A 25801-nucleotide genomic window follows, 5' to 3' on the forward strand; every position below is an offset into this window, starting at 1 on the left:
ATGGGTCTCGTTTCCTTCCAATGCCATTATTCTCTACAATAGCGTAAAAAAAGAAAACATCAAATCAGTCATACAGAAGAGTCATACACTACAGTTACAGACAATTACATAGGAATGGTCTATGTTCTCCACAAGTTCAATATACTACTGGCCACTACTGCAGTGGTGCCAAACCTGGGGTACATGTACCCCTATGCAGAGGTACTACAGGGGGTACTTGACAGAAAGGGGAGGGGGGAAATCATCAATGACTAGACTTACTGAAATGTTAAAGTAAAACCCACAGTATTAGATAGATTTACATGGGAGGCACTAATTGCAGCTCTTTGACCCCTTTTCTTATTGTATGTTATATTCTTCAAAATAAGGATTATAATGATAATTACATCATACAGTAAGCTGCAGTTTTTAGGCGAAATGTTGAAGTCAGATAAATCAAATACTTCCATACCTGGTTTACCTGGATACACAAATCAGGTAAAGTGGGTACTGAAGCCAAAAAGGTTTGGGAACCACTGCTTAATTGTAAAAAGGTTATAATGATGGACAACCAGTAACTGACTTACATGTACATACTGGTACCGCAGCTCTTTCACTCTATCAGAGTTCCTCTCAAATGGTACCCTGTAAATTTGCTTCATTGTCATCTGATGCTTCTTCAATATCCAGTCTATTGTGGAGTTGCTTATAGAGTTGACATTTTGGAATATGGCATTGTCTTGTAGGATTGCAGCGTGGATCTGTCTCAATGTGATGCCATTATTTGCCATCACCATGTTACAGATCTCTTGTTCTTGTTGTTCATTGAGAAGTTTTCCTCTGCCACCCGTGCAAGGTTGTCGTCCAATCCTAGATATAGAAGTCAAAGGACAACACTCCATTCGTAATGTATACCTTATGTATTCCTTACAGAATGAGTTACCTATGTAATTGCATTGTTGTTTTACTTACAGTAACTTTACCACAATTCTAATGCATCACTGCACAGTGACTGGAATACTACTGTAAACTGTATCATCAATACTGTAGAAAATAAACTATTCCATAGTTTATTTTCTCCAATGTTTTTCTTGTAATTTTTAGTATCATAACATCCCATTGAGGTAAGATATTACTGTAGGCCTATCACACACACACACACACACACACACACACACACACACACACACACACACACACACACACACACACACACACACACACACACACACACACACACACACACACACACACACACACACACACACTAAATGAATAGGTAAATGTGTAAATAAATATATTTCTTGCTCTATGCAGTGTCCTGTCCTATACAACATATAATTCCATCATTGACTGACTACATACCTGTTTTCCCTTCGAAAGGTTTGGATGATGGAGGAGACTGTTGAGCGAGGCACATTAGGCTGCACTCAGCGACCTGCCTCCGCCATTGTGAGGCCATGGTTGATGACATGGTCTATAATTGTGGCCCGAATTTCATCCGGGACAGCATGGTGTCTTCGTGCTCCTCGGCCTCTTCCCCCTATTCCACCACCACGCACCCTTACTCCTCCTCCTCCTCTTCTTCTTCCTCTTCCTCTTCCTCGAGCAGGCAGTTGCCCTTGTTCATTTACTTGGCCAGGTGCCTCCATGTTCAGAAATTGTACTGGTCCTGCATGGTCAAGCTCTTTACATACATGTTTGGCAGCATTCACAGTCATGGACAGCACCTGTCAGGTAACTAAACATACTGTTTGATTGGTCATCTGAGATGTGTGAAACTCCTCCTTCGTTAGTCTAGTTTCACCTGACTGTCAATTGCTGTAATACATTTATCAAATGTTCCAAGGGATTCATATATGGTATTCATGGTATTATGTTCTTGACTAATTTTGACAATTGAACAGACTATTGTGCATGTGATGACTTATACAATGAAATGACGCTGACACGTTTTGGAGCGAACAACCATTAGAATGAGAATCAACAATCAGTTTAGATCGATAAGATCTATTCACTTGGAAATTGTGCTAAATGTAGGCTACATGTACTTAATCATTTGCGAAGATGTACTTAGACATTTGCAATTTGATGAAATGAATGAGAAATTCAATTCTGTTGTGAACAATTGCCAAGTGGTTTGGAGGTTTGTCCATGTAGTTTTGAGAATGTAATTTCTGTTTCAAGAAATGAGCCAAACCAATGGAGAAAAACTGTAAATCTGTGATGGATTGTTGAAGTTTCCCAGATTATAGGTGTTTTTGAGAGAATTAAATCTGTGACGTATTGAACAGTTTCCCAGATTATGGTGTGTTTGAGAGAATTAAATCTGTGACGTATTGAACAGTTTCCCAGATTATGGTGTGTTTGAGAGAATTAAATCTGTGACGTATTGAACAGTTTCCCAGATTATGGTGTGTTTGAGAGAATTAAATCTGTGACGTATTGAACAGTTTCCCAGATTATGGTGTGTTTGAGAGAATTAAATCTGTGACGTATTGAACAGTTTCCCAGATTATGGTGTGTTTGAGAGAATTAAATCTGTGAGAGAATTAAATCTGTGATGTATTGTTGAACAGCTTCACAGATCCCAGACTGTAGCTTTAATGACACACTACACTGAATCATTTCAGAAGGTATCAGACAAATACATCATTGGTATCAACATACTTTATTGCCGAGAGATAAAAATATACATTTCCACTTGTTTCAGCAATTAACAGTCACAATATTATCTTGTCTTACTCTTAGATGACATGCTAAGGAAACAAATTAAAGCATGTAACGTACATTGGCAAACTTTCACATACGCACAAATACTCTGACGTCACTAGTTAAGATTGTATTTGCACATGAAAAATCCCACCTGCAAATATAATCAATGAAGGTTATGCACGAAAACGGTGGAACGTTTACCACGTCAGCATTCAAACTACGAAATTAAATTGATCGAACAGTGAAGGGCACTCTGCGATATTACACTACATGGGGTGTATTCATAAGTGCACACCATAGCTAAACGTTTTGCAACGAAAACGAGTTTCTTTCCGGACAAGTTCAGGTAGTCCCTTCTCATTTCAGTGTCTAGTGAATACACTCCAGACAACAGCACTGTAGTGGGTGATTCCCTGATGAAGGTACGGACCACAGAAAGCCAGTAGTAGAATATAAAACATTTCCAACTGTGTCATTGTCTACCATCACCCGGATTCCAGCCAGTCCACAGTCCTATTTATTATACATCTCTGCATGTAACAGTCCATTTAGAGTTCCAGTTCTATTACGTCAAATGTCTCACACAGTGGAGGCTGGTGGGAAGAGCTATAGGAGGACAGGCTCATTGCAATGGCTGGAATGGAATAAATTAAACAGTATCAAACATATGGAAACCACATCTGACTTCTTACCATTTATTCCATTCCAGCCATTACAATGAGCCTGTCCTCCTATAGTTCCTCCCACCAGCCTCCACTGGTCTCGCACACATCCGAGTTCACAAACCAGCAGACTAGACCTACACTACTCCACTCCTTTTGGTTTCCAAAAGTCTTTGTATCCACTCCTGAACAGCAGAAGGCACAATCCCTCTAGCCTGGGTGTCGGTCTGTTTCTGCCCTCTTGCCAACTCCTTATGGAATCGTCTTGGACAACAACGGCAATGGACTCAGCCAGAGCACAAACAGATCTGGGATCAGGCTACAATCCTTCCTGAAGTCCGCCATTCCATTCCACTCTCAGGCTTACCCAACCTTATAGGCAGTGCTCATTAGAGCACACCATAGCAAAACATTTTGTAACAGAAAAGAAGCGTTTCTTATTGGACAAGCTCAGGTAGTACCTCCCTGTTGCACTCCGCTTTCCTCCATTCTATGCCTACAAAACATGGCCCAATGTTTAGGTGTGGTAGATTGTGTCTACCTGATCCAGGGCATTGTTCAGCAGAGCACAACATTGTGGAACGTTTCGATAGATATACATTATCTAGAAAAAATATGCCGCAATGAGGCATCACGTCATCTCTATTCATGACGTTTCTAGCTGCAACATTCCAAGTTTGCCTACTGAACACAACCCAGTCGTGTTTACTAGGGAGTCATGTTTAATAGTGCAAGCAACGCAAAACATTTTTTTTTTTAAGTTCTGCAACAGAAACCAAAATGCAAAAATGCAAAAATGTTTCATGGACGAGTTGGGGTAGGACCGCCCCAGTTTCTACAGGACCCAGGTGTGGTGAGGAGTTGTCTAGGTGTAGTAGATGATCTCTGGTATCTGTCCGTCCTCCACTGACGTGCCGTTGTTGTTCCCAGGAGAGCTGAAAAAGAAAAAGGTGGTCTTGGTCCCCGTGGCGGACTCCTGGCTCACTTTCTTTAACCCTTTAGTGCCGTAGTGAGAGTCCGGGCCCTACAGGAGACAAGTGGATTGTTAGGAAGGAGAATTTATGCACAAAACTCCGTTTTTGCTATGTACTGAAATGATCCACTTTGAAAGCTTGACATAAAACATTCCCATTAAATTGTAACAGTGGACTAATAGACACAATATAAAAATACTTGTTTATAGTTTTGTTTTGTGTGAACAATCCCTTTAAGATGAGCTGACGATTAAAATGTTCATTACAAAGTCTCAACTGTGGTCACACACAGGGTTGATGATCTAGTAGAATACAGACCAAAACTAGTTGCAATAACAACAATTGATTCAAGTCTATAATAAACATGCTGCTGTTCGCAGCAGAGGCAAAGTTCAAACTCAGAAAAATAAAACACAATTGCCTATTTGTTTGTAAACATGCACTTGAGTAGTCAGTCTCATGTCTCATGTCGTTATGGGGTGAGCGTACCTTTAAGGTTGCACAAGCGGTGTAGCTAACGTTGGGTAAAATCTCCACAGGCTCCTTGAACATGACTCTGAACGTGTTGGCTGTTCCGTCACAGCTGAAGCCCGTGTCGTTTGTTGCTAGCGTTAGGCTTTTGTCACTCTCTATAATCTGAAAAAAATGATGGATACAATTATTGTCAATTACTGTTTGCACTATAGCTTAAAAAAATATGTATATGTAACCAACATTTTTTTTTTTTTTTTTTTTAAAAGGTTTTCTGAACAAATTCACTATAATGGCCTGGATCGTGTTCAGTTGGCACCAAACGGGAAAAAACATTTTGAAACAGAAAGGTACTACCTGAACTTGTCTAATAACAACCCAGGATTTTGGTTTTCCATTGCAAAACGTTTTGTTACCATGTGCCCTACTCGACACAACCCTGGTAACCAGATCTCTTAGTGCTTCATACACAGTAAGGAACATTGGAGAAGTTATCGTGTGGCTGAAGCACTAACAGGACACATTTGGTCTGGCTACCAGGCTGATAACATCCTTAGCTCATCATTATTAAATGCTTACCTGAATATTAACCTGATAGTCCGTAGGTCCGTGGATCGAGCCATACAGTCCGAACCCCACCACTGATATTCTTCTATTTACATTAAATCTACAGGAGATGGAAATTACAAGATACTTTTAAAAACCTCAAAGGAACGAACACAGCCTTTATTAAAACACATGCAATAGAATCTCCACCAATGGGGGTGTGGTGAAGAGGTATGAGGCTGGAGAAAGACCATCGTTCAAATTCAACTGGTTGACTCCTTTAACAGCACACGTTGCAACAGAAGAACCATCTCAAACTTTTTTGGGGTGTTGATTTGCATTCAAATGTTCCACCACTGTAAAACAGTGATGTGGCCGTTTTTTTATGGCTCTGCCAGAAGAAAACCCCCTCCAAAAATGTGTTGAACCGACTTATTTTTACATTTTGTCATTCATCAGACGCTCTTATCCAGAGCGACTTACAGGAGCAATTAGGGTTAGGTGCCATGCTCAAGGGCACATCGACAGAACCTTGTCTTCTCTGGGTTTCGAAACAGCAACCTTTGTTACTGGCCCAACGCTCTAACCACTAGGTCACCTGCCACTCATAAGTGTTCCTCTCCACCGAGGTCTGTAGAAAAAGGCTTATAGGTTATTGAAGGACAAACCAGAGTTGTACTGAGGCTGCTTTTGACACACCATCATCTGAATTAGAATTAATAGTTTATATTTTTCCGGCTGAATAATTTGTATGTCCAAAAAACAAATACGAGCCAAATACAAAGTCATTTCTGTGCAAGGGCTTTTAGTCATTCTAATTGTATAGTGTGGGGCCGGTAGGACATTGTCACGGTGTAGACAAGCAGGTACACAGTCTCACCTGATCCTGTCACTGGTGCCACTGTATCCCCAGCGACTTTCAACCTGCTGGAACCTACTAATGCTGCCCTCCTTTCCTCGGAGGCAGCAGCGCGGCCTGTCAATGTAGTCTACCCGCGGCTTGGGGTTTACTGTAAAGTGTAAAAACAGATTTACCACCTCCCGATCGAACAATATTCCAGACTGGGCAGGCCCTGTTGCACAAGAAAGAATATCAAACTGGTTTCAGACTGGGAAGGCCCTGTTGCACAATAATTAATATCAAACTGGTTTCTAGGGCTGGGTTCATTGGACAGCAGAAACACATTTATAAAATGATTATACACCGATATGTTCAATATGAATTCTAAGTTACAAGTATGTTCAAGTATTTACATTTTACAAAACTGAGCTTGATGAAAAGCAGTGCTTACTCGTATTAAAAAGTGATAATTTAGGATATGTGAAATCTGACAAAGCAGAGTCCTAACTTATTTAGCATTTTAAACTACAACTTTAGATAGTGTGTGTTTGTCTTTCTGTTTACGTGCGTCTGTCTCTGTGTGTATGTCTCAGACAGAGAGATGCCCACCCGCAGCAAACTCCTCCACAGTCATGAGTGGGAAGCGGATGAGGGTTAGGGCCTTGCCCAGAACCTTCTGTTTGTTCTCAGAGGTGAGGGGAAGCTGTTGCCTGTAACACTCGGCATCCGCCCAGCGCACCACCGCACCAAATAGACGGTTTTCGCGAATCCCCAGGGTGTCTCTCTCCAGCACAGCACACAGAGTATCTAAAAACACAGGCTCAGTGTTAGGCCTAGTCTACACAGTATGACAAAAAGGGAAGGGGTTAGGGTCAAAGGTTAAACTCAATTGCCTCCAGAATGCACCCAGAAACAAACATACACTTAAAGTAGTCCATTTGTTCTACTACCTCTATGATGGGGATCCTAATAAAATACTGATGGATTGTATTAAAACGTAACATGTTTCAAGTTAAACTGTAGTTTGTATCCTGTGTAGTGAATGATTACTGTGAGTATTAATGGAGTTTAGGTCATGAAACTGTGTGGATGCTCATTTAGAAACCATGACCTAATGAGCAGGGCCAGGCCCAGAACAGAAGATGGACGGGGTGTGATTCTGACATCTGGCTAAACAAAGAGGACCATGGACATTCCACAGGGGAGCCAGAGGGAAACTCATTGGGGTCAGAAAATGTATAGCTGGGGAGGTGACACCTACAAGGGAAGAGTATAAAATGTGTTGTGAGCTTTCTAAATGTATGCACTCAGCTGACTGTATCCTTGGTATTAAACACTTGAAACTTCCCTTGAGCTTTTGGTCTCAATTCCTTATTGCAAAGAGGTTGCAATAGCATTTTTCTTTTTAACAACACCATAAGTCTATTGGCGGTTCATAAATAAAGTGAAAAGGTGCATAGCACCACATACTGTGCTGAGTGTGTTGGTCTTAACAGGTATAAAGCCACGGTGGGTGACGTAGCTACTACCACCTGCAGTTATGGAATGTTTGCTCAGGAGTTGAATTAATTTGCTGACCCCTCCTGTTGTCCTGGAAGGAATTATGTTCTTCCCACCCAGTTGACTACATCAGAAGCACGCATGATGGTTAACCCTCATCGGTTACCCAAATCATCCACTGTATATCATTGGGATATGTTCCTGTGTGAATAATAAGCCATACTGATGCATACCTAGGTCAATGTCAGTGAATCCTTCTGCGTTTATGGCATCACCGGTGCTTTTGTCTATTGTTTCCAAACAGAGGCTGGCAAGCTGCGGCTCATCGAATAGTCTGGCCTGCAGAAAGAATGAGCAGAAAGATGACACATCAGCATGAGACACATGGGGAAGTTGTCTGTTCAAGCACCACCCCGGGAATTTCCACTTGATTTGATAAAGGCATAACTTGATATAGAACGTTCTAGGATCAAAGTTGCTCGCTAAACAGAACAAAAACAGGAAACGAGAACTCTTGAATATACCTTACACTTTTAAAAAACTTTGGACAGTGGACATGGGCAGTGTGGGATGTGACCTGTGTTTAAGCGAGTTATTCTGTAGTACTACCTAAATCATCTAGGCCAGTGGATTATCTTCAGTCATGCCTTAGTTTTTGTATACCCTGTTCTGAATTGTTACCCAAGAGGAATTGGCAGAGATGCCATCCTGGCTATTCTTTCTATGTGATGCACTACAGTAGTCTATTGTATTTAGTGAAGAGCTGGCATATTCTCTAGAACCCACATGAGGGTTTTATGTATTATAGCTAATGCTACCAGTTCTATATACTACCTGAGTGAGTAGTAGTATTATAGCTAATGCTACCAGTTCTATATACTACCTGAATGAGTAGTAGTATTATAGCTAATGCTACCAGTTCTATATACTACCTGAATGAGTAGTAGTATTATAGCTAATGCTACCAGTTCTATATACTACCTGAATGAGTAGTAGTATTATAGTTAATGCTACCAGTTCTATATACTACCTGAGTGAGTAGTAGTATTATAGTTAATGCTACCAGTTCTATATACTACCTGAATGAGTAGTAGTATTATAGCTAATGCTACCAGTTCTATATACTACCTGAGTGAGTAGTAGTATTAGGTAGAATAGTATATGCAATAGGAGTTATATTACCAGCCCTATATACCTGAGTGAGTAGTAGTATTAGGTAGAATAGTATATGCAATAGGAGTTATATTACCAGCCCTATATACCTGAGTGAGTAGTAGTATTAGGTAGAATAGTATATGCAATAGGAGTTATATTACCAGCCCTACATACCTGAGTGAGTAACATGAATGCGTTGTCTGCCCTGAGGTGTTTGGTAAGGAACTCCACACACTGAGTCTCTAGAGCAGGGACGGCATATTTCTTCGCCGTGTACAGAGTGGTCATCACCGTCTCTGGTCCTATGTGGACCTCGTCAGAGTACAGGAACCTGCAAGCGCGCACACACACACACACACACACACACACACACACACACTAAGTGGTCAAAGAAGGTGGGAGGGACAGGCTTCCAGAATACCAAAATGTCTGTCTTCTAAAACAAAGGCTTGACATTGCATATAGAAGATTTTTTTTAAGAAGAGGTCATTAGGAATAGCTCAGCAGGAGCCTTGTTTGATATCAGTTCCATCAACTCACATCAAATCAAATTTGATTGGTAACATACACGTAATTAGCAGATGTTATAGCAGGTGTCACAAAACGCTTGAGCTTCTAGCTCCAACAGCGCAGTAATATCTAACAAATTACACAACATATACCCAATACACGCAAATCTAAGTAGGAATCAATTAAGACTATATACATATGGATGAGCGATGACAGAGCAGAACGGACTAAGATACAGTAGAATAAATAGTATAGAATACTGTATATACATATGAGATGAGAAATGCCAGATATGTAAACATTATTAAAGTAACTAGTGTTCCATTCCTTAAAGTGGCCAGTGATTTCTAGTCTGTGTCTATAGGCAGCAGCCTCTAATGTGTTAATAATACATTAATATTATCATACAGCAAATGCAACTCATAATATAAGGGCAACAATATAACTAACGTACTAGGGTAACAACACCTCTCTATAAATATATTATATCGCAATGCAGTGCATTGGTCAATAGATGTTACCTTAGCAAGGCTAGGAAGGCTGCAGGTTCCACATCAGGTAACTCTATCTCGGCCGAGGTGGTGGCCATTCCCCCGTTGAACATGGCGTCAAATACTGCACTACCAGCAGCTAGGACGAATTTATGCGCTGGTATCCTCTGCGCCTGTCTACCTTTACCGACAATAAACCTAACGTCACTGAGCAGTTCGTTATTGAAGAGAAACGCGAAGCGCTCTTTTACTGAGCTCTTCGTGGCCTGCCAGTTGTACATAGGCTCCCGGTGAAGGCCACCCGACGGGGGTGAGATTGGTGCTGCGACCACGGGGACTGGCATATTCGAGGCCACTCCAGCATTTCTTCCCGCTCCAGAATGGGCGAAATTGGATGCTCGTCCTTCAAGATTGGACGGTGGGCCGATGCCACCACCCCCAGTCGCCATTTCGTAACGTTGTCCTTACTGGCTTTTACGATTGATAACCGTGGAAAATATCAATGACGCATATTTGCGTTTTATTGCGAATTTTTCACAGACGAATGGGCCAGTGTTTGTTACTGCTTTCTTTCTCGCTCTCCAGGAATGACGCACACTTCCGCGGTTTACGTCTCTTCCTGTGAATCCTTCTTGTTGTTTTCTTTTAACCCATTAGGTGGCACTGTTTTATGCTGTCACGTCAAGCAGACAGCATCGCTGAATACCTTTATTTTGGAATTACCACAAATCTGTCTGCACCATGCATATTAGACACTAGACACGAAACACGACAACACACAGTTGATCATTTCCACACAATCCGAATGCGGCAGAGCAAAACTGCTTTGCAACAAGCCAAGCATTCTTGAATAGTTTATATAGTCCTTTTTTTAGTTAATACTTTCCAGCTAACTTCTGGAGAATTGTCAAATCTTTGAAACAAAGCTCCACCCCCTCCTTGCCCCCGCGGGTTTTGACAGCCTCTGGTCCCATACTAGACAAAATGTAAATTTGTAGTGCTTTTAATAAGCGTTAGGCTTCAGCTGGTCACCTGCTTGAAAGGATAGTCTCTGAAAGAGATAGTCCTTTAGTCACATTAACCGATTGTAAAGAATATGCTCTAACAGACTCATATAGTTTATTTTCATTTCAACCATTTGATGTCTGTGATGTACTAAGTGACTTGCTAAAGATCGATGTAAAATACATCCACAGGGGCTGATTCACTTGACCCCTTCTTATTACAGCTCTCTGTCCATAGTCGAGAGAAGTAGGGTTGCTGAGGGTGTTGCAGCTCCCCCTGAAAAATCTGAACAAATATATATATATATATTCATGTAATATTCATCTCTCTCTCTCTCTCCCTCTCTCTCTCTCTCATATATATAGATTAATACATAAAGGCGGAGATCCTTATGCTAATTACCGCCAATCTCCAAGTTATCTTGCCTAGCCAAGGTACTAGAATCCCTGACCAACTCCCAGCTACACATTTTTTTTAACATCTCACTCTATTCTAAATATGCACTAGTCTGGTTTTAGAGCTGGACATAGAACTGTTTCAGCTACTATGCTTGTTTTAGATTATGGGATTGCCTAGATCATAAAAAGCATTGTGCTGCCTGATTTATAGACCTTTCTAAGGCATTCAACACCGTTGACATTCCCTACTCATTCAAAAACTGTCAGAAATGGGCCTGGACAATAAGTATTTCAAATGGTTTAAGAGCGATCTGACAGACAGTACACAATGTGTGCTTTGTGATGGTGTCAAGTCTCATTTTCTCAATATTACGAAAGGTGAACAGCAGGGGTCGGTATTGGGACCTGTTCTTTTTAATGTTTATATAAATAATATTGGTCTATGTATTAAATCCTGTAATATTCATCTGTATGCAGACGATATGGTTATGTATGCCATTGCACCGACTGTTGACCAGAGCTGCGATCTGATTTTGTTGCATTACAGAAAGCCCTTGTTGATTTAAAACTTGAACTTAATGCAGGCAAAACTAAATATATGTTGTTCTCTAATTCACTGAAAAATGGATTGATAAAGATTTAACGTTTTAAAGCATACTGAGGTTAGTTAAAAGCTAAGATTTAAAGTGGGCTTCTTTTTTAGAAATAGATCTTGCCTCTCCATGAACAGCAGGAAGCAGATTATACAGTCAACTTTCCTGACAGTTCTTGATTATGGTGACACCATTTACCTGATTGCAGCAGCCAATACTCTTAGTCTTAAACCTTTGGATGCCGTCTACCATAACGCCCTTCACTTTATTACAGGTGACAGTTTTAATACTCATCACTCCATCCTTTATCAGAAGGTCATCTAGACCTCACTAAAATCCCGTACATCACTTCATTACTCCCTTCTTGTTCACAAAGCTCTGCTTCATAAGCTTCCAACATACCTCACTTCCCTGTTGAAATATAAAATTATGAGATACCAAATCCATTTGCAACTCGAGGTCCCACTTGTCTCCGCAAAGTTTGGTAAATCTGCCTTTAATTTGAACGTACCACAGTTATGGAATAACTTACAAAACAAATTCCACTGCTGTTGGATTCCCTGCTACCAATAGGGCAGTTTAAAAGTCTGTTGTTAAATGAGTTCACTGAAGTGTGCGATTGTTTCAATTGACTATTATAAGTTGTTGTAATAACCTAATGTCATGTATTTATATCTGTCTTGTAGTTCATTTTTTTATTTTTTAAGTTGTGTTGATGGATATTTTGTCCTCAGGGCACCATTGCAAATGAGTCACTGGTCTCAATTGGGCTCTCCTGATTAAATAAAAGTTTTAAAAACATTGTAGGACATGGAAAAATGTTGTCTGATGGATTTATATTGTACTACATAGAGTAGGCCTATGGCATTTAAATAGCCTAAATTCAAGATGGCCTTATAGTTCATCATCACTTTGCTCAGTGGTTTCCAACCTTTTTCAGTTACTCTACCAACAACTGAATTTTGCTCTGCCAGGACCAGGGGTCCTAATACCCCTGGTTGGGAACCACTGATCTTTGTGTGACGTGGTGAGGTTGGACCCAGGTGCAGAGAAGAAACCAGACGAGGGATCAGGGGTTAAGGATAAACATATTACTTTACTGAGAAACGGTAGCCGCAGGATCACAGTACACTTGAAAAACAACAAACAATATATCTCGCAAACTCACTCAGGAAACAACCGCACATGGTAACCAATTCAAGCTTCTGCAAAGGGACAACAGAAAACACACCTCTTTTAACTCTTTAGGGATAGGGGGCAGCATTGGGAAGTTTGGATGAAAAGCGTGCCCAGGGTAAACTGCCTGTTACTCAGGCCCAGAAGCTAGAATATGCATATAATTAGTAGATTTGGATAGAAAACACTCTAAAGTTTCCAAAAATGTTAAAATAATGTCTGTGAGTATAACAGAACTCATATGGTAGGCAAAAACCTGAGAAAAATCCAACCAGGAAGTGGGAATTCTGAGGATTGTAGTTTTCAAATGAATGCCTATCGAATATTCAGTGTCTGTGGGATCAGATTGCACTTCCTAAGGCTTCCACTAGATGTCAACAGTCTTTAGAAGTTGTTTCAGGCTTCTATTGTGAAAGGGGAGCGATAAGACCAGTCAAAGTAGTGGCTCAGCTGAAAGCCTTTAGTTTAGTCACGAGCGTGGCCGTGAGCGTGAGCTCCGTTCCCTTTCCTTTCTAATGAAAACAATGTTGTCCGGTTGAAACATTATTGAATATTTATGATAAAAACACCCTAAGGATTGATTAGAAACATCGTTTGACATGTTTCTACAAACTCAAATGGAACCTTTTTGAGTTTTCATCTAGACTTTGTGCCCGCGATTTGTGCATTTGGATTACTGGACTAAACGCACGAACAAAAAGGAGGTATTTGGACATAAAGATGAACTTTATTGAACAAAACAAACATTTATTGTCTAACATGGAGACCTGGGAGTGCCATCAGATGAAGATCATCAAAGGTAAGTGATTCATTTTAACGCTATTTCTGACTTTTGTGACACCTCTCCTTGGTTGGAAAATGGTTGTATGGTTTTTGTGGCTAGGCGCTGACCTAACATAATCGCATGGTGTGCTTTAGCCGTAAAGCCTTTTTGAAGTTAAGGCCATTTTTCTGGGATTAAAGGTCAAAAACGAAAATAGAGCGCTAATTTGACCGCTTCACGTCAAAGTACATTGTTAAGCTCGTCGTTTGAATGAGGAGACCAAGGTGGAGCGTGGTAGGCGTACATCATTTCCTTTAACAGGGAAACATAACAAGTAAATAGGACACCCCTGAGTGTTGTTAATGTCTCTAGGATGGTCTCTGTCAGTGCTTATCAGCCATTGGACATAAACAAGTTGGAAATCGCAAATTCAACAATGAGAGGTTTGGAAGGAATCAGTGACAGTGGCTAACGTTAACTGCAAGCATTGCAAAGAAATCACTAGCCTGCTATTCAGTGGAGTGGCTGTGTGGTCCCAAATCTGGGATTAAGAGGCTCTTTTCCAAGTTTAAAATGATAAACATTCAACATTGGCCATGCTGTCAATGAAACATGATTTGTGCCACGCTCAAAACAAGAGTTAACTCGGAATTGCGAAAAACTTGACTTCAGTGAGTTCAAGACACCTGGGAAATCAGGAATAAATGAGCTCCGACTGGGAAAATACGTTTTGAACGGTCATCCAACTTGGAATTGTGAATCTGGCCTTTTTCTACAGCTACGACCTTAAGATCAATGACATCAACATGATTCAATCGTTTTTTTCAGAGTTCCCAGTTGTTTTGAAAGCACCATAAATCCAGAGAATGCCAGACTTTGATGACAAAATTTGCCCACGAAGGACCATCGCACCACCTTTCTGTTCAAGTGAGCACAGCACAACAAGGTGAGTCAAAAAATGTATTGTATGCTGCTGCATAAATGATGTAATATGCCAGGGAGATATGTATACTGTAGCTAAGAAAGTAATACTAAGTGTTTGTTGTGTAGTAAGATGTTAGTAGCCCCTGTGCCCCACCCTAATTATTTGGTCTATTTACCCCTCTTAATTTCGCCTACTGTTCTGACTTGGTGGTGCACATGTGGCCTATAACCTGTTTTAGAGAAATGTAATCATAGAATGTTGTAAGAGCTTTCATTGTCTGCTTATATGCCTCCTTTATTAATCCTAAGGTTCTGACTTGGTGTACAGGGAGAACACAGCATCCCACTTTCTTTTTTTTCTCCCCCCATCCAAGATTTACATGATAAAATCACCATTGATCACGTGTCATGTTCAGGGATGTGAACTCCACTTGTGGGATCACGCGTCAACGACAGCAGTCAGAATAGACACCTTAGCGCCATAGGAAAGGGGATCTCAATGCTCTGCAGTCGCTTCCTCTCCTTGCTTCCTTCTCTTCATCCATACTGACCTGTGACACCTGGACAGGTAAAAGCAGATAGCCTGAGCCTTGGTTTCCCGACTTCTGCATTGTCAGTTAGGGAGGGAGAGAAGTGAGCCTTATTTTACGATTGAGATGCGCACAGGGTGCTGGCAGAATAGTAGTTCGCACCCAAGAAAATATATATTTGCTAGTTCTCTGAACATTTTCCTATATTACATGGTCTGAATGGAGAAACATGTTCTAATGTTTTTTAACAGATATAATTTTGTGTTTTATTTTCAGAAACAAATAATTATTTATGCGCGTCGACAGTGTAAGTAGAGCAATGAACGCGTCTGCTGGGACGGGAGTTTTTATCTTGTCCTTGACATCAATACCCATTTCCTTGTTCTTCAACTCTCTGATCTACACTAACAGGTGAGTAGGGATATTGTCGATAATATAGTTGTCATGTGTTTTGTGTTTTATTGTAGCCGTTAATAAACCTTATTATGCTAGATAGTGGATGATGCTATAGCCTAGTAGTTTTGTATGCAGTCTTGTATGCAATCTAGTTTAAAGGCATTAGTAATGTGTATCCTAGTTGATTTGATTCTTAGCAGTTTAGGCCTAATTAATTGAGCATTTTTTATTTCTAGCATTGAGACAGTCTTTTCGCTGGATCTACAACTGTTCTTATCTTGGCTGTATCTGCATGCTTTTTATTCAAGAAGAAGGCACCCAAAGACCCTTTATTCTATGGTGAGAGTTTACACTGTTTTCCTATACATTCACCAGTGTTTTCCTATGCAGGTATTGTCTATTTTAACTTAGACTTGTAGGTTTAGGCTAGTTTTATATACATACAGTATATCCAAAGTGACTTACAGTAGTGTATGCATACATTTTGATATGGGTGGCCCCAGTGGGAATCGAAAACCGACGATCCTGGACCTGGTGTTACAGGCGCTATGCTCTACCAACTGAGCCACAACGGGCTCTAACTTCGCTGTTGTACTCTTTGCTACACACACTAGACCAATGATTTTGCTGATTTTTGAAGAAGGTTTTACTTTGCTATGATTTTGTTATGTGTTTGTTAATTGAAGGAACTGATTGTAAGAGCATCTGCTAAATGACTATAATAACTCAAATAAGTCAAAGTAAAATGTAACTGTATTATTCAGTGTTCTCTTGTTCTGCCAGTGTTTGCAGTGTATGCATTCTTGAGTGTGGTAAACCTGATCATTGGTCTGGAGCAGGACATTATCATCGATGGTTTCATCACCTTCTATCTCAAAAATGCAAGTAAACATCCCTGTGGCGCACGCACGGGCGGACGGACACACATGGACCTAATGGACGCATGTATGGACACACACACACACACACACACACACACACACACACACACACACCCACACACACACACACACACACACACACACACACACACACACACACACACACACACACACACACACACACACACACACACACACACACACACACACACACACACACTACCTACAGTCCATGCCAATGAATACAGAAATGAAAACTGAAAACTGACCCATGCACTGAAGAACCCAATGAAAGCAGACTTTAACAGTGTTATGATAATATATCTTAATCATGTTCATTACAGGCAGACCCCTACATTAACACGGCCCATGGACACATGATCTCCTATTGGGATGGATGTGTCCACTATCTCATGTACCTGCTCATGGTTGCAGCTATAACCTGGGGGTATGTGCTTTACATTGACTTTATAGCCGTTTAGGAGACACATCCAAAGAGGTTTAGAAAAATAACATTTAAGTGAGTTTGTTAAGACTGTATAAGTAAGTTCAATGGAGTCTATTAAGACCGTATAACTAACTAAGTTCAATGGAGTCTGTTAAGACTTATATGTAAATTCAATGGAATCTGTTAAGACTATATAAGTAAGTTCAATGGAGTCTATTAAGACCATATAACTAAGTTCAATGGAATTGTTAAGACTATATAAGTAAGTTCAATGGAGTTTGTTTAAGCAATAAGGCTTGAGGAGGTGTGGTATATGGCCAATATACCACGGCTAAGGGCTGTTCTTAAGCACAACGCATTGCAGAGTGCCTGGGCACAGCCCTTAGCCGTGGTATACTGGCCATATACCACAAACCCCCAAGGTGCCTTATTGCTTTTATAAACTGGTTACCAACGTAATTAGAGCAGTAAAAATAATTGTTTTGTCATACCCGTGGTATACGGTCTGATATACCACGGCTGTCAGTAGGTGGATAAACAGCGATGGGTTCAACATCAGTAGGTGGATTAACAGCGATGGGTTTAACATCATTAGGTGGATTAACAGCGATGGGTTTAACATCATTAGGTGGATTAACAGCGATGGGTTTAACATCAGTAGGTGGATTAACAGCGATGGGTTTAACATCAGTAGGTGGATAAACAACGTTGGGTCTATTATCAGTAGATGGATTAACAGCGATGGGTTTAACATCAGTAGGTGGATCAACAGCGATGGGTTTAACATCAGTAGGTGGATTAACAGCGATGGATTTAACATCAGTAGGTGGATTAACAGCGATGGGTTTAACATCAGTAGGTGGATTAACAGCGATGGGTTTAACATCAGTAGGTGGATTAACAGCGATGGGTTTAACATCAGTAGGTGGATTAACAGCGATGGGTTTAACATCAGAAGGTGGATTAACAGCGATGGGTTTAACATCAGTAGGTGGATTAACAGCGATAGGTTTAACATCAGTAGGTGGATTAACAGCGATGGGTTTAACATCAGTAGGTGGAATAACAGCGATGGGTTTAACATCAGTAGGTGGATTAACAGCGATGGGTTTAACATCAGTAGGTGGATTAACAGCGATAGGTTTAACATCAGTAGGTGGATTAACAGCGATGGGTTTAACATCAGTAGGTGGATTAACAGCGATAGGTTTAACATCAGTAGGTGGATTAACAGCGATAGGTTTAACATCAGTAGGTGGATCAACAGCGATGGGTTTAACATCAGTAGGTGGATTAACAGCGATGGGTTTAACATCAGTAGGTGGATTAACAGCGATGGGTTTAACATCAGTAGGTGGATTAACAGCGATGGGTTTAACATCAGTAGGTGGATTAACAGCGATGGGTTTAACATCAGTAGGTGGATTAACAGCGATGGGTTTAACATCAGTAGGTGGATTAACAGCGATAGGTTTAACATCAGTAGGTGGATTAACAGCGATGGGCTTAACATCAGTAGGTGGATTAACAGCGATGTGTGTAACATCATTAGGTGGATTAACAGCGATAGGTTTAACATCATTAGGTGGATTAACAGCGATAGGTTTAACATCAGTAGGTGGATTAACAGCGATGGGTTTAACATCAGTAGGTGGATTAACAGCGATGGGTTTAACATCAGTAGGTGGATTAACAGCGATGGGTTTAACATCATTAGGTGGATTAACAGCGATAGGTTTAACATCATTAGGTGGATTAACAGTGATGGGTTTAACATCAGTAGGTGGATTAACAGCGATGGGTTTAACATCATTAGGTGGATTAACAGCGATAGGTTTAACATCATTAGGTGGATTAACAGCGATAGGTTTAACATCAGTAGGTGGATTAACAGCGATGGGTTTAACATCATTAGGTGGATTAACAGCGATAGGTTTAACATCATTAGGTGGATTAACAGCGATAGGTTTAACATCATTAGGTGGATTAACAGCGATGGGTTTAACATCAGTAGGTGGATTAACAGCGATGGGTTTAACATCAGTAGGTGGATTAACAGCGATGGGTTTAACATCAGTAGGTGGATTAACAGCGATGGGTTTAACATCAGTAGGTGGATTAACAGCGATGGGTTTAACATCAGTAGGTGGAATAACAGCGATGGGTTTAACATCAGTAGGTGGATCAACAGCGATGGGTTTAACATCAGTAGGTGGATTAACAGCGATGCGTGTAACATCAGTAGGTGGATTAACAGCGATAGGTTTAACATTAGGTGGATTAACAGCGATGGGCTTAACATCAGTAGGTGGATTAACAGCGATGGTTTTAACATCAGTAGGTGGATTAACAGCGATAGGTTTAACATCAGTAGGTGGATTAACAGCGATGGGTTTAACATCAGTAGGTGGATTAACAGCGATGGGTTTAACATCAGTAGGTGGATTAACAGCGATAGGTTTAACATCAGTAGGTGGATTAACAGCGATAGGTTTAACATCAGTAGATGGATTAACAGCGATGGGTTTAACATCCGTAGGTGGATTAACAGCGATGGGCTTAACATCAGTAGGTGGATTAACAGCGATGGGTTTAACATCAGTAGGTGGATTAACAGCGATAGGTTTAACATCAGTAGGTGGATTAACAGCGATAGGTTTAACATCAGTAGGTGGATTAACAGCGATGGGCTTAACATCAGTAGGTGGATTAACAGCGATGTGTGTAACATCATTAGGTGGATTAACAGCGATAGGTTTAACATCATTAGGTGGATTAACAGCGATAGGTTTAACATTAGGTGGATTAACAGCGATGGGTTTAACATCAGTAGGTGGATTAACAGCGATGGGCTTAACATCAGTAGGTGGATTAACAGCGATGGGTTTAACATCATTAGGTGGATTAACAGCGATAGGTTTAACATCATTAGGTGGATTAACAGCGATGGGTTTAACATCAGTAGGTGGATTAACAGCGATGGGTTTAACATCATTAGGTGGATTAACAGCGATAGGTTTAACATCATTAGGTGGATTAACAGCGATAGGTTTAACATCAGTAGGTGGATTAACAGCGATGGGTTTAACATCATTAGGTGGATTAACAGCGATAGGTTTAACATCATTAGGTGGATTAACAGCGATAGGTTTAACATCATTAGGTGGATTAACAGCGATAGGTTTAACATCAGTAGGTGGATTAACAGCGATGGGTTTAACATCAGTAGGTGGATTAACAGCGATGGGTTTAACATCAGTAGGTGGATTAACAGCGATGGGTTTAACATCAGTAGGTGGATTAACAGCGATGGGTTTAACATCAGTAGGTGGATTAACAGCGATGGGTTTAACATCAGTAGGTGGAATAACAGCGATGGGTTTAACATCAGTAGGTGGATCAACAGCGATGGGTTTAACATCAGCAGGTGGATTAACAGCGATGCGTGTAACATCAGTAGGTGGATTAACAGCGATAGGTTTAACATTAGGTGGATTAACAGCGATAGGTTTAACATCAGTAGGTGGATTAACAGCGATAGGTTTAACATCAGTAGGTGGATTAACAGCGATGGGTTTAACATCAGTAGGTGGATTAACAGCGATGGATTTAACATCAGTAGGTGGATTAACAGCGATGCGTGTAACATCAGTAGGTGGATCAACAGCGATGGGTTTAACATCAGTAGGTGGATTAACAGCGATGGATTTAACATCAGTAGGTGGATTAACAGCGATGCATGTAACATCAGTGCTCCATTATCGGTTAGACCGGCCATAGCCAGGTGTACCGCGGGTCAGAGAACTAACGTAGCAGGTTAGGAGAATTAACATAGCAGGTTAGGATAATTAACCTAGCAAGTTAGGATAATTAACATAGCAGGTTAGGATAATTAACCTAGCAGGTTAGGATAATTAACATAGCAGGTTAGGATAATTAACATAGCAGGTTAGGATAAATAACCTAGGAGGTTAGGAGAATTAACATAGCAGGTTAGGATAAATAACCTAGCAGGTTAGAATAATTAACGTAGCAGGTTAGGAGAATTAATGTGGCAAATTAGGAGAATTAACGTGGCAGGTTAGGAGAATTAAAGTGGCAGGTTACGAGAATTAACGTAGCAGGTTAGGAGAATTAATGTGGCAGGTTAGGATAATTAACGTAGCAGGTTAGGATAACTAACGTGGCAGGTTAGGAGAATTAACGTGGCAGGTTATGAGAATTAATGTAGCAAATTAGGAGAATTAACGTGGTAGGTTAGGAGAATTAAAGTGGCAGGTTACGAGAATTAATGTAGCAGGTTAGGAGAATTAATGTGTCAGGTTAGGATAATTAATGTAGCAGGTTAGGATAATTAATGTGGCAGGTTAGGAGAATTAACGAAGCAGGTAAGGATAATTAACTTGGCAGATTAGCAGAATTAACGTGGCAGGTTAGGAGAATTAACGTAGCAGGTTAGGAGAATTAACGTGGCAGGTTAGGATAATTAACGTAGCAGGTTAGGAGAATGAATATAGTATGTTAGGATAATTAACGTGTCAGGTTAGGAGAATGAGGTTAAGGTTAGGAAAAGGGTTAGGTTTAGCTAAAATGCTACAGTTGTCAACAATCGACTCGTCGTGCCGCCCAATCAGCCACACAAAACGGTCTTGAGTGGCAACAAATCTACCCTATTTGCTGATTCGCTTTCCACACACCCACTTCTGTTAATCCTCCCACTTCTGTTGACACGCCCACTTTCAGACACGCCATGTATGCAGTTACCCATGACTCACTACTTACCTCAAACTATATAGTAGGACCCCTTTTAACCTCTATAGCTGCGTTTACACAGGCAGCCCAATTCTGATCTATTTTCCACTAATTGTTTTTTTTAACCATTCACATCAAATCTTTTCACATATTTTTCAGAGCTGATCTGATTGGTCAAAAGGCCAATTAGTGGAAAACAGATCAGAATTGTGCTGCCTGTGTAAACGCAGCCTATTATGTCTCTGCTGTGTCCTAGATGATAGTGAACATGCTTTACTCCGGTCCGTACTACATCATTGCGCTCTACGGGCTGCTCGTGCCTGGGTGTGAGTGGATGCCTGACCTCACTCTGGTCCACTCTGGGGCAATAGCACAGGTGAGTGGGGAGCATAGAAATATAACTGGAATGAAATTACTATTTTTATTCTAGTCATTCTATTTCTATGGTGGGGGAGTAGACCTGGTTTAAAACAGTATTTGTTTGCTTTTAAAATTGCTTTCAGAGTTTGATTGAGCCTACCTTGAGTGCTAGATGGGTGAGATTTGCACTTATGGGACTGTGGCATTGGTTTCATTGTCAGGGAAGTTCAATGAAGCTCAGTTTAAGTTTGACAGGTGATACAAATACTATTTGAACCCAGGTCCTATGGTAACTAATTGCAGCTTTGAATATTAGCCAGTTTTTCTCTCTCTGGCACAGAAAGCAGTGACAATTGCCCGCTGATTGCTATAAAAAGAAGTAAGGTGAAGTTCCCCTTCCTATATGCTGATCTTGGGTCAGTTGTGCATTTTCCCCACTATAGGTCAAAGTTAGGGTTGGGGGAGAGGATCCTAGATCTATACCTAGGGAATATTACAGCTATACAAATTCCAGTGTGGTTGTAGATAAATTATGTGAATGACTGTTGCTCTGCACATGGTTAACTCATCTGTATTCCTGTGGACAAGCTGTAGTACTGCAGAGGCCAGTGCGCGCGTGCACACACACACACACACACACACACACACACACACACACACACACACACACACACACACACACACACACACACACACACACACACACACACACACACACACACACACACACACACACACACACCACACACGCACACACGCACACACACACAAATACACACACAGTCTGATTAGTGCTATAAATACTTGGGTTTCTAAGGTACTCTCCCTAACAAGGGCTCAGGGAGCGCTCTGTGTATGGCCAGTATTGATGCATCCCCAAGGACCGGTGATATTTGCTAAAGCAACTGACCCACAGTGTGCAGGCTTTTGTTCCATTATTGTGCTAAACAACACACCTGATTCAACTGATCAACAAATCATCACACCGTGTCTTGATGAATTGAATCAGCTTTTAGTCACACACAGATAGACATTGGACTGACACATTCTTTCTCAGGTGGATTTACCTTGCTTGCAGACCTATTTCCCTTTGGGTACAATACATTTTGGTTGATTGATTGGTTGATCGGTCAAAATGTGTGTATGTGTACCACTAAAAGCTTATTTAAAGATCACGTGTGTAGTTGGAAGCAGCAAACGAAACAGTGAGCGGCTGCCTTTGCTTTGTTGTGAAGCCAGTAGGCTGTCCTGTGCCATCAGTCCCAAGAGAGACAAAAGCTGGGGCCATCTTTAGACACAGCAGGCACGTTGCCTAACCAGGCTAAATATAGAGGTAGAGAGAGGCCGAGTGGACGGACAGACAGACAGACAGACAGACAGACAGACAGACAGACAGACAGACAGACAGACAGACAGACAGACAGACAGACAGACAGACAGACAGACAGACAGACAGACAGACAAGCAGGAAAACAGGCATGTAGACAAGCAGGAAAACAGGCAGACAGACAGACAGGCAGACAGACAAGCAGACAGACAGACAGGCTCATACATCTTGTTTCAATGCCTCTCCATGCTAGGAATGACAGCAGTAGGCTACAGGGAAATAGGCCCAGTACAGAGATTGATAGTGTAGAGATATTCCACGCATGATACTGACAGAATATGACAGTGAACAGCTCAGGAGAGTGTAGGTCTATGCTATGGTACAGGGTTCATAGAAGACGTATGGTATGCTTGTACAGTATATAGAAGAAAAGTTTCTGAATTTATTCAACACCAGATGCGTACCAAGAAATCCAGCTATTCTAGTGTATCTTCCAGCTTTCATGTTGAGATTGTCAAAGCGGATCCTTCATTTTTTAAAATTCTTTCTCCTCCTCATCTTCTACCTCTTTCTTTCTCCCTCTCCACTTCTTGTTCTTATACTCTCTCTGTCTTATCTTGTCTTCTCTTCTCCTCAGGCCCAGTTGTCCCACATCGGTGCATCTCTCCACACGCGGACGTGGTTCTCCTACAGAGTACCAGTTGACAGCCAGATTGTCTTTCTATTAGTCAACGCCCTGTATGCCATCGTACCCCAAGCCCTCTGCTACCGCTGTGTCACTAGCCCTGCCTTCTTCCTCAGAGACCAACAAAATGACAAGAAGACTGACTGAAGGAACTGGTGGACTGACCGACTGGCTGGCTGGCTGACCGACTCAGGCCCTGACTACACAGAAACCAGTCCAAAAGTATCTCTCTGCCTAGCATAATCTGGTGGCCAGTCTGTTTCATGTTCTGCACTGGCCAACTCCAAGTGTAGTATATTCAATACTCACAACTGTACTCTTTAGTGTATACTACTGTAGTCTCACTGCTGTACTCTACTGGCAGCAACACAACAGTAATGAGACTTAAAAACAGCATCCAAGCATATCTTGCTCAGTGGTACATTCCTTTACATAGAAAGAAAACTTGATACCTTTACTCTTCATTTCTGTTTGTCAGTGACTAGTCTTAGCCTATTATGGGACTGATTTAGGATCAGTGTAGCCTTTTAGATTGCAATGAATAACAGGTTTGTTGTCATAAAATGCGATATGGTGAATCAAAATAGATTGTGTTATGTTTAAAGGTGTTTGGAGAGGATTCAAGGACTAGTTTTGTGGACGCAATATTTGGATATTTGTGTCTAATTTATATTTTCAAGTGTTAAAAACCTGAAATAAATCTTGATTTGTAGAATCTGATTTGTGTTTTCTGGCTCTGTTGGTGCTCTTGCATGTGAGATGTCCGTGTTATCCAAATAATACGTGTTTGCAAACACTGAGTGCATTCCAATGAGTTTATTCTGTAAAAGTCTTGTCCATAAACAGCAAAAAACAGTTTACTATAAACTACAAACCTTTAAAATGTAAAACATGTTCTAATTCCGAGCATTAACAAAGATTGAAATGTTTAAATAAAAAAAATGAAAATGTAGGAGTTTACATTTCACACAGTATTATAATCAACTATCATCAAAAAAATAAATAGAATATATTTTTCATAAAGACATAGGAAGGAGAGCAGGCTACTGGCATACCATTGATGGGAGTGTGTAACAGTAAGTTTGGAAGCTGAACCAAGGCAGAAAACACAATTTTCCAGTATGCCAGACGCCAACTTTACACCAAACACTAAAGCTGCATTCATGACAAGTCGGAAACTCTGAAAATATGACTTGTGAACTCGGAGCAACGAGTTGTGTGCATTTACGTGCCTTGAACTCGTTGAGAACGCTGATAGCTTAATGGCAAACAAGCTGCGTCAATAATTTTGTAAACAAATTATAGTGTTAAAAAAAACATAAATAGCCCGTTTTTTAATAATAATTAGTGGTTTGTTGTTGCATTTAACTGCCAAAAATGTCATTATCGAGGTACTTTCCTTAGTAGGTGATGTCAGAGGTCAGCACAGGAATGATACCCGAATTTCCCACTTGTAAATAGTTCGAGGGCAGTTCAAATGTTTTTTTCACTCGGAAGCTTGTATTTCTGAGTTTCCAACATGTCATAAATGCCTCAGGATGAAAACCAATATATCGTCTGAGAAAGGTGCTTGCAAACATGGTTGTGTTATGTCTTTTTTTCTCCTTCACTGCACTGTGGAAGAAGTGTGAATGGAAAAACAGCAGGTATACTGAACAAATATATAAACGCAACATGCAACAATTTCAAAGATTTTACTGAGTTTATATAAACGCAACA

General features: G+C 40.7%; 2 protein-coding genes across 3 annotated transcripts; one reads left to right on the top strand and one right to left on the bottom strand.

Annotated features, from left to right (window-relative positions):
* Positions 1–3874: 3874 nt before the first annotated feature.
* On the bottom strand, positions 3875–10431 carry LOC106587839 (BTB/POZ domain-containing protein 1). 2 transcript variants are annotated; one of them, XM_014176492.3, is made up of 8 exons: positions 9875–10431; positions 9018–9174; positions 7922–8027; positions 6798–6995; positions 6228–6357; positions 5381–5468; positions 4820–4966; positions 3875–4380 (listed from the first exon to the last, which is right to left on the bottom strand). In XM_014176492.3, exons 1-8 carry the CDS (start codon positions 10291–10293, stop codon positions 4222–4224), a joined length of 1404 nt encoding a protein of 467 aa, XP_014031967.1. In that variant the 5' UTR covers positions 10294–10431; the 3' UTR covers positions 3875–4221. The 2 variants fall into 2 exon arrangements, with proteins under 2 accessions (XP_014031967.1, XP_014031966.1); XM_014176491.3 differs by having other exon boundaries at positions 6228–6420.
* Positions 10432–16839: 6408 nt separating this feature from the next.
* LOC106587710 (transmembrane 6 superfamily member 1-like) lies at positions 16840–24871 on the top strand (the record flags this gene model as incomplete). The annotated part of the gene is made up of 3 exons (XM_082969898.1): positions 16840–16986; positions 21967–22086; positions 24035–24871. Coding segments are annotated over 3 exons (462 nt in total), but the record flags the coding sequence as incomplete, so codon positions are not given.
* Positions 24872–25801: the final 930 nt, after the last annotated feature.

This window comes from Salmo salar, chromosome 26 (assembly GCF_965601325.2).
Source record: "Salmo salar chromosome 26, fSalSal1, whole genome shotgun sequence".
NCBI lineage: Eukaryota > Metazoa > Chordata > Actinopteri > Salmoniformes > Salmonidae > Salmo > Salmo salar.

Excerpts from the sequence above, each read along its gene's own strand:
- LOC106587839 (XM_014176491.3), bottom strand. The coding sequence starts at position 10,293 with ATGGCGACTGGGGGTGGTGGCATCGGCCCACCGTCCAATCTTGAAGGA. Across the intron at positions 6,996-7,921 it reads ATTCACTGACATTGACCTAG|ATACTCTGTGTGCTGTGCTG; the intron begins GTATGCATCAGT and ends CTGTGTTTTTAG. Across the intron at positions 4,381-4,819 it reads CCGCTTGTGCAACCTTAAAG|GGCCCGGACTCTCACTACGG; the intron begins GTACGCTCACCC and ends TGTCTCCTGTAG.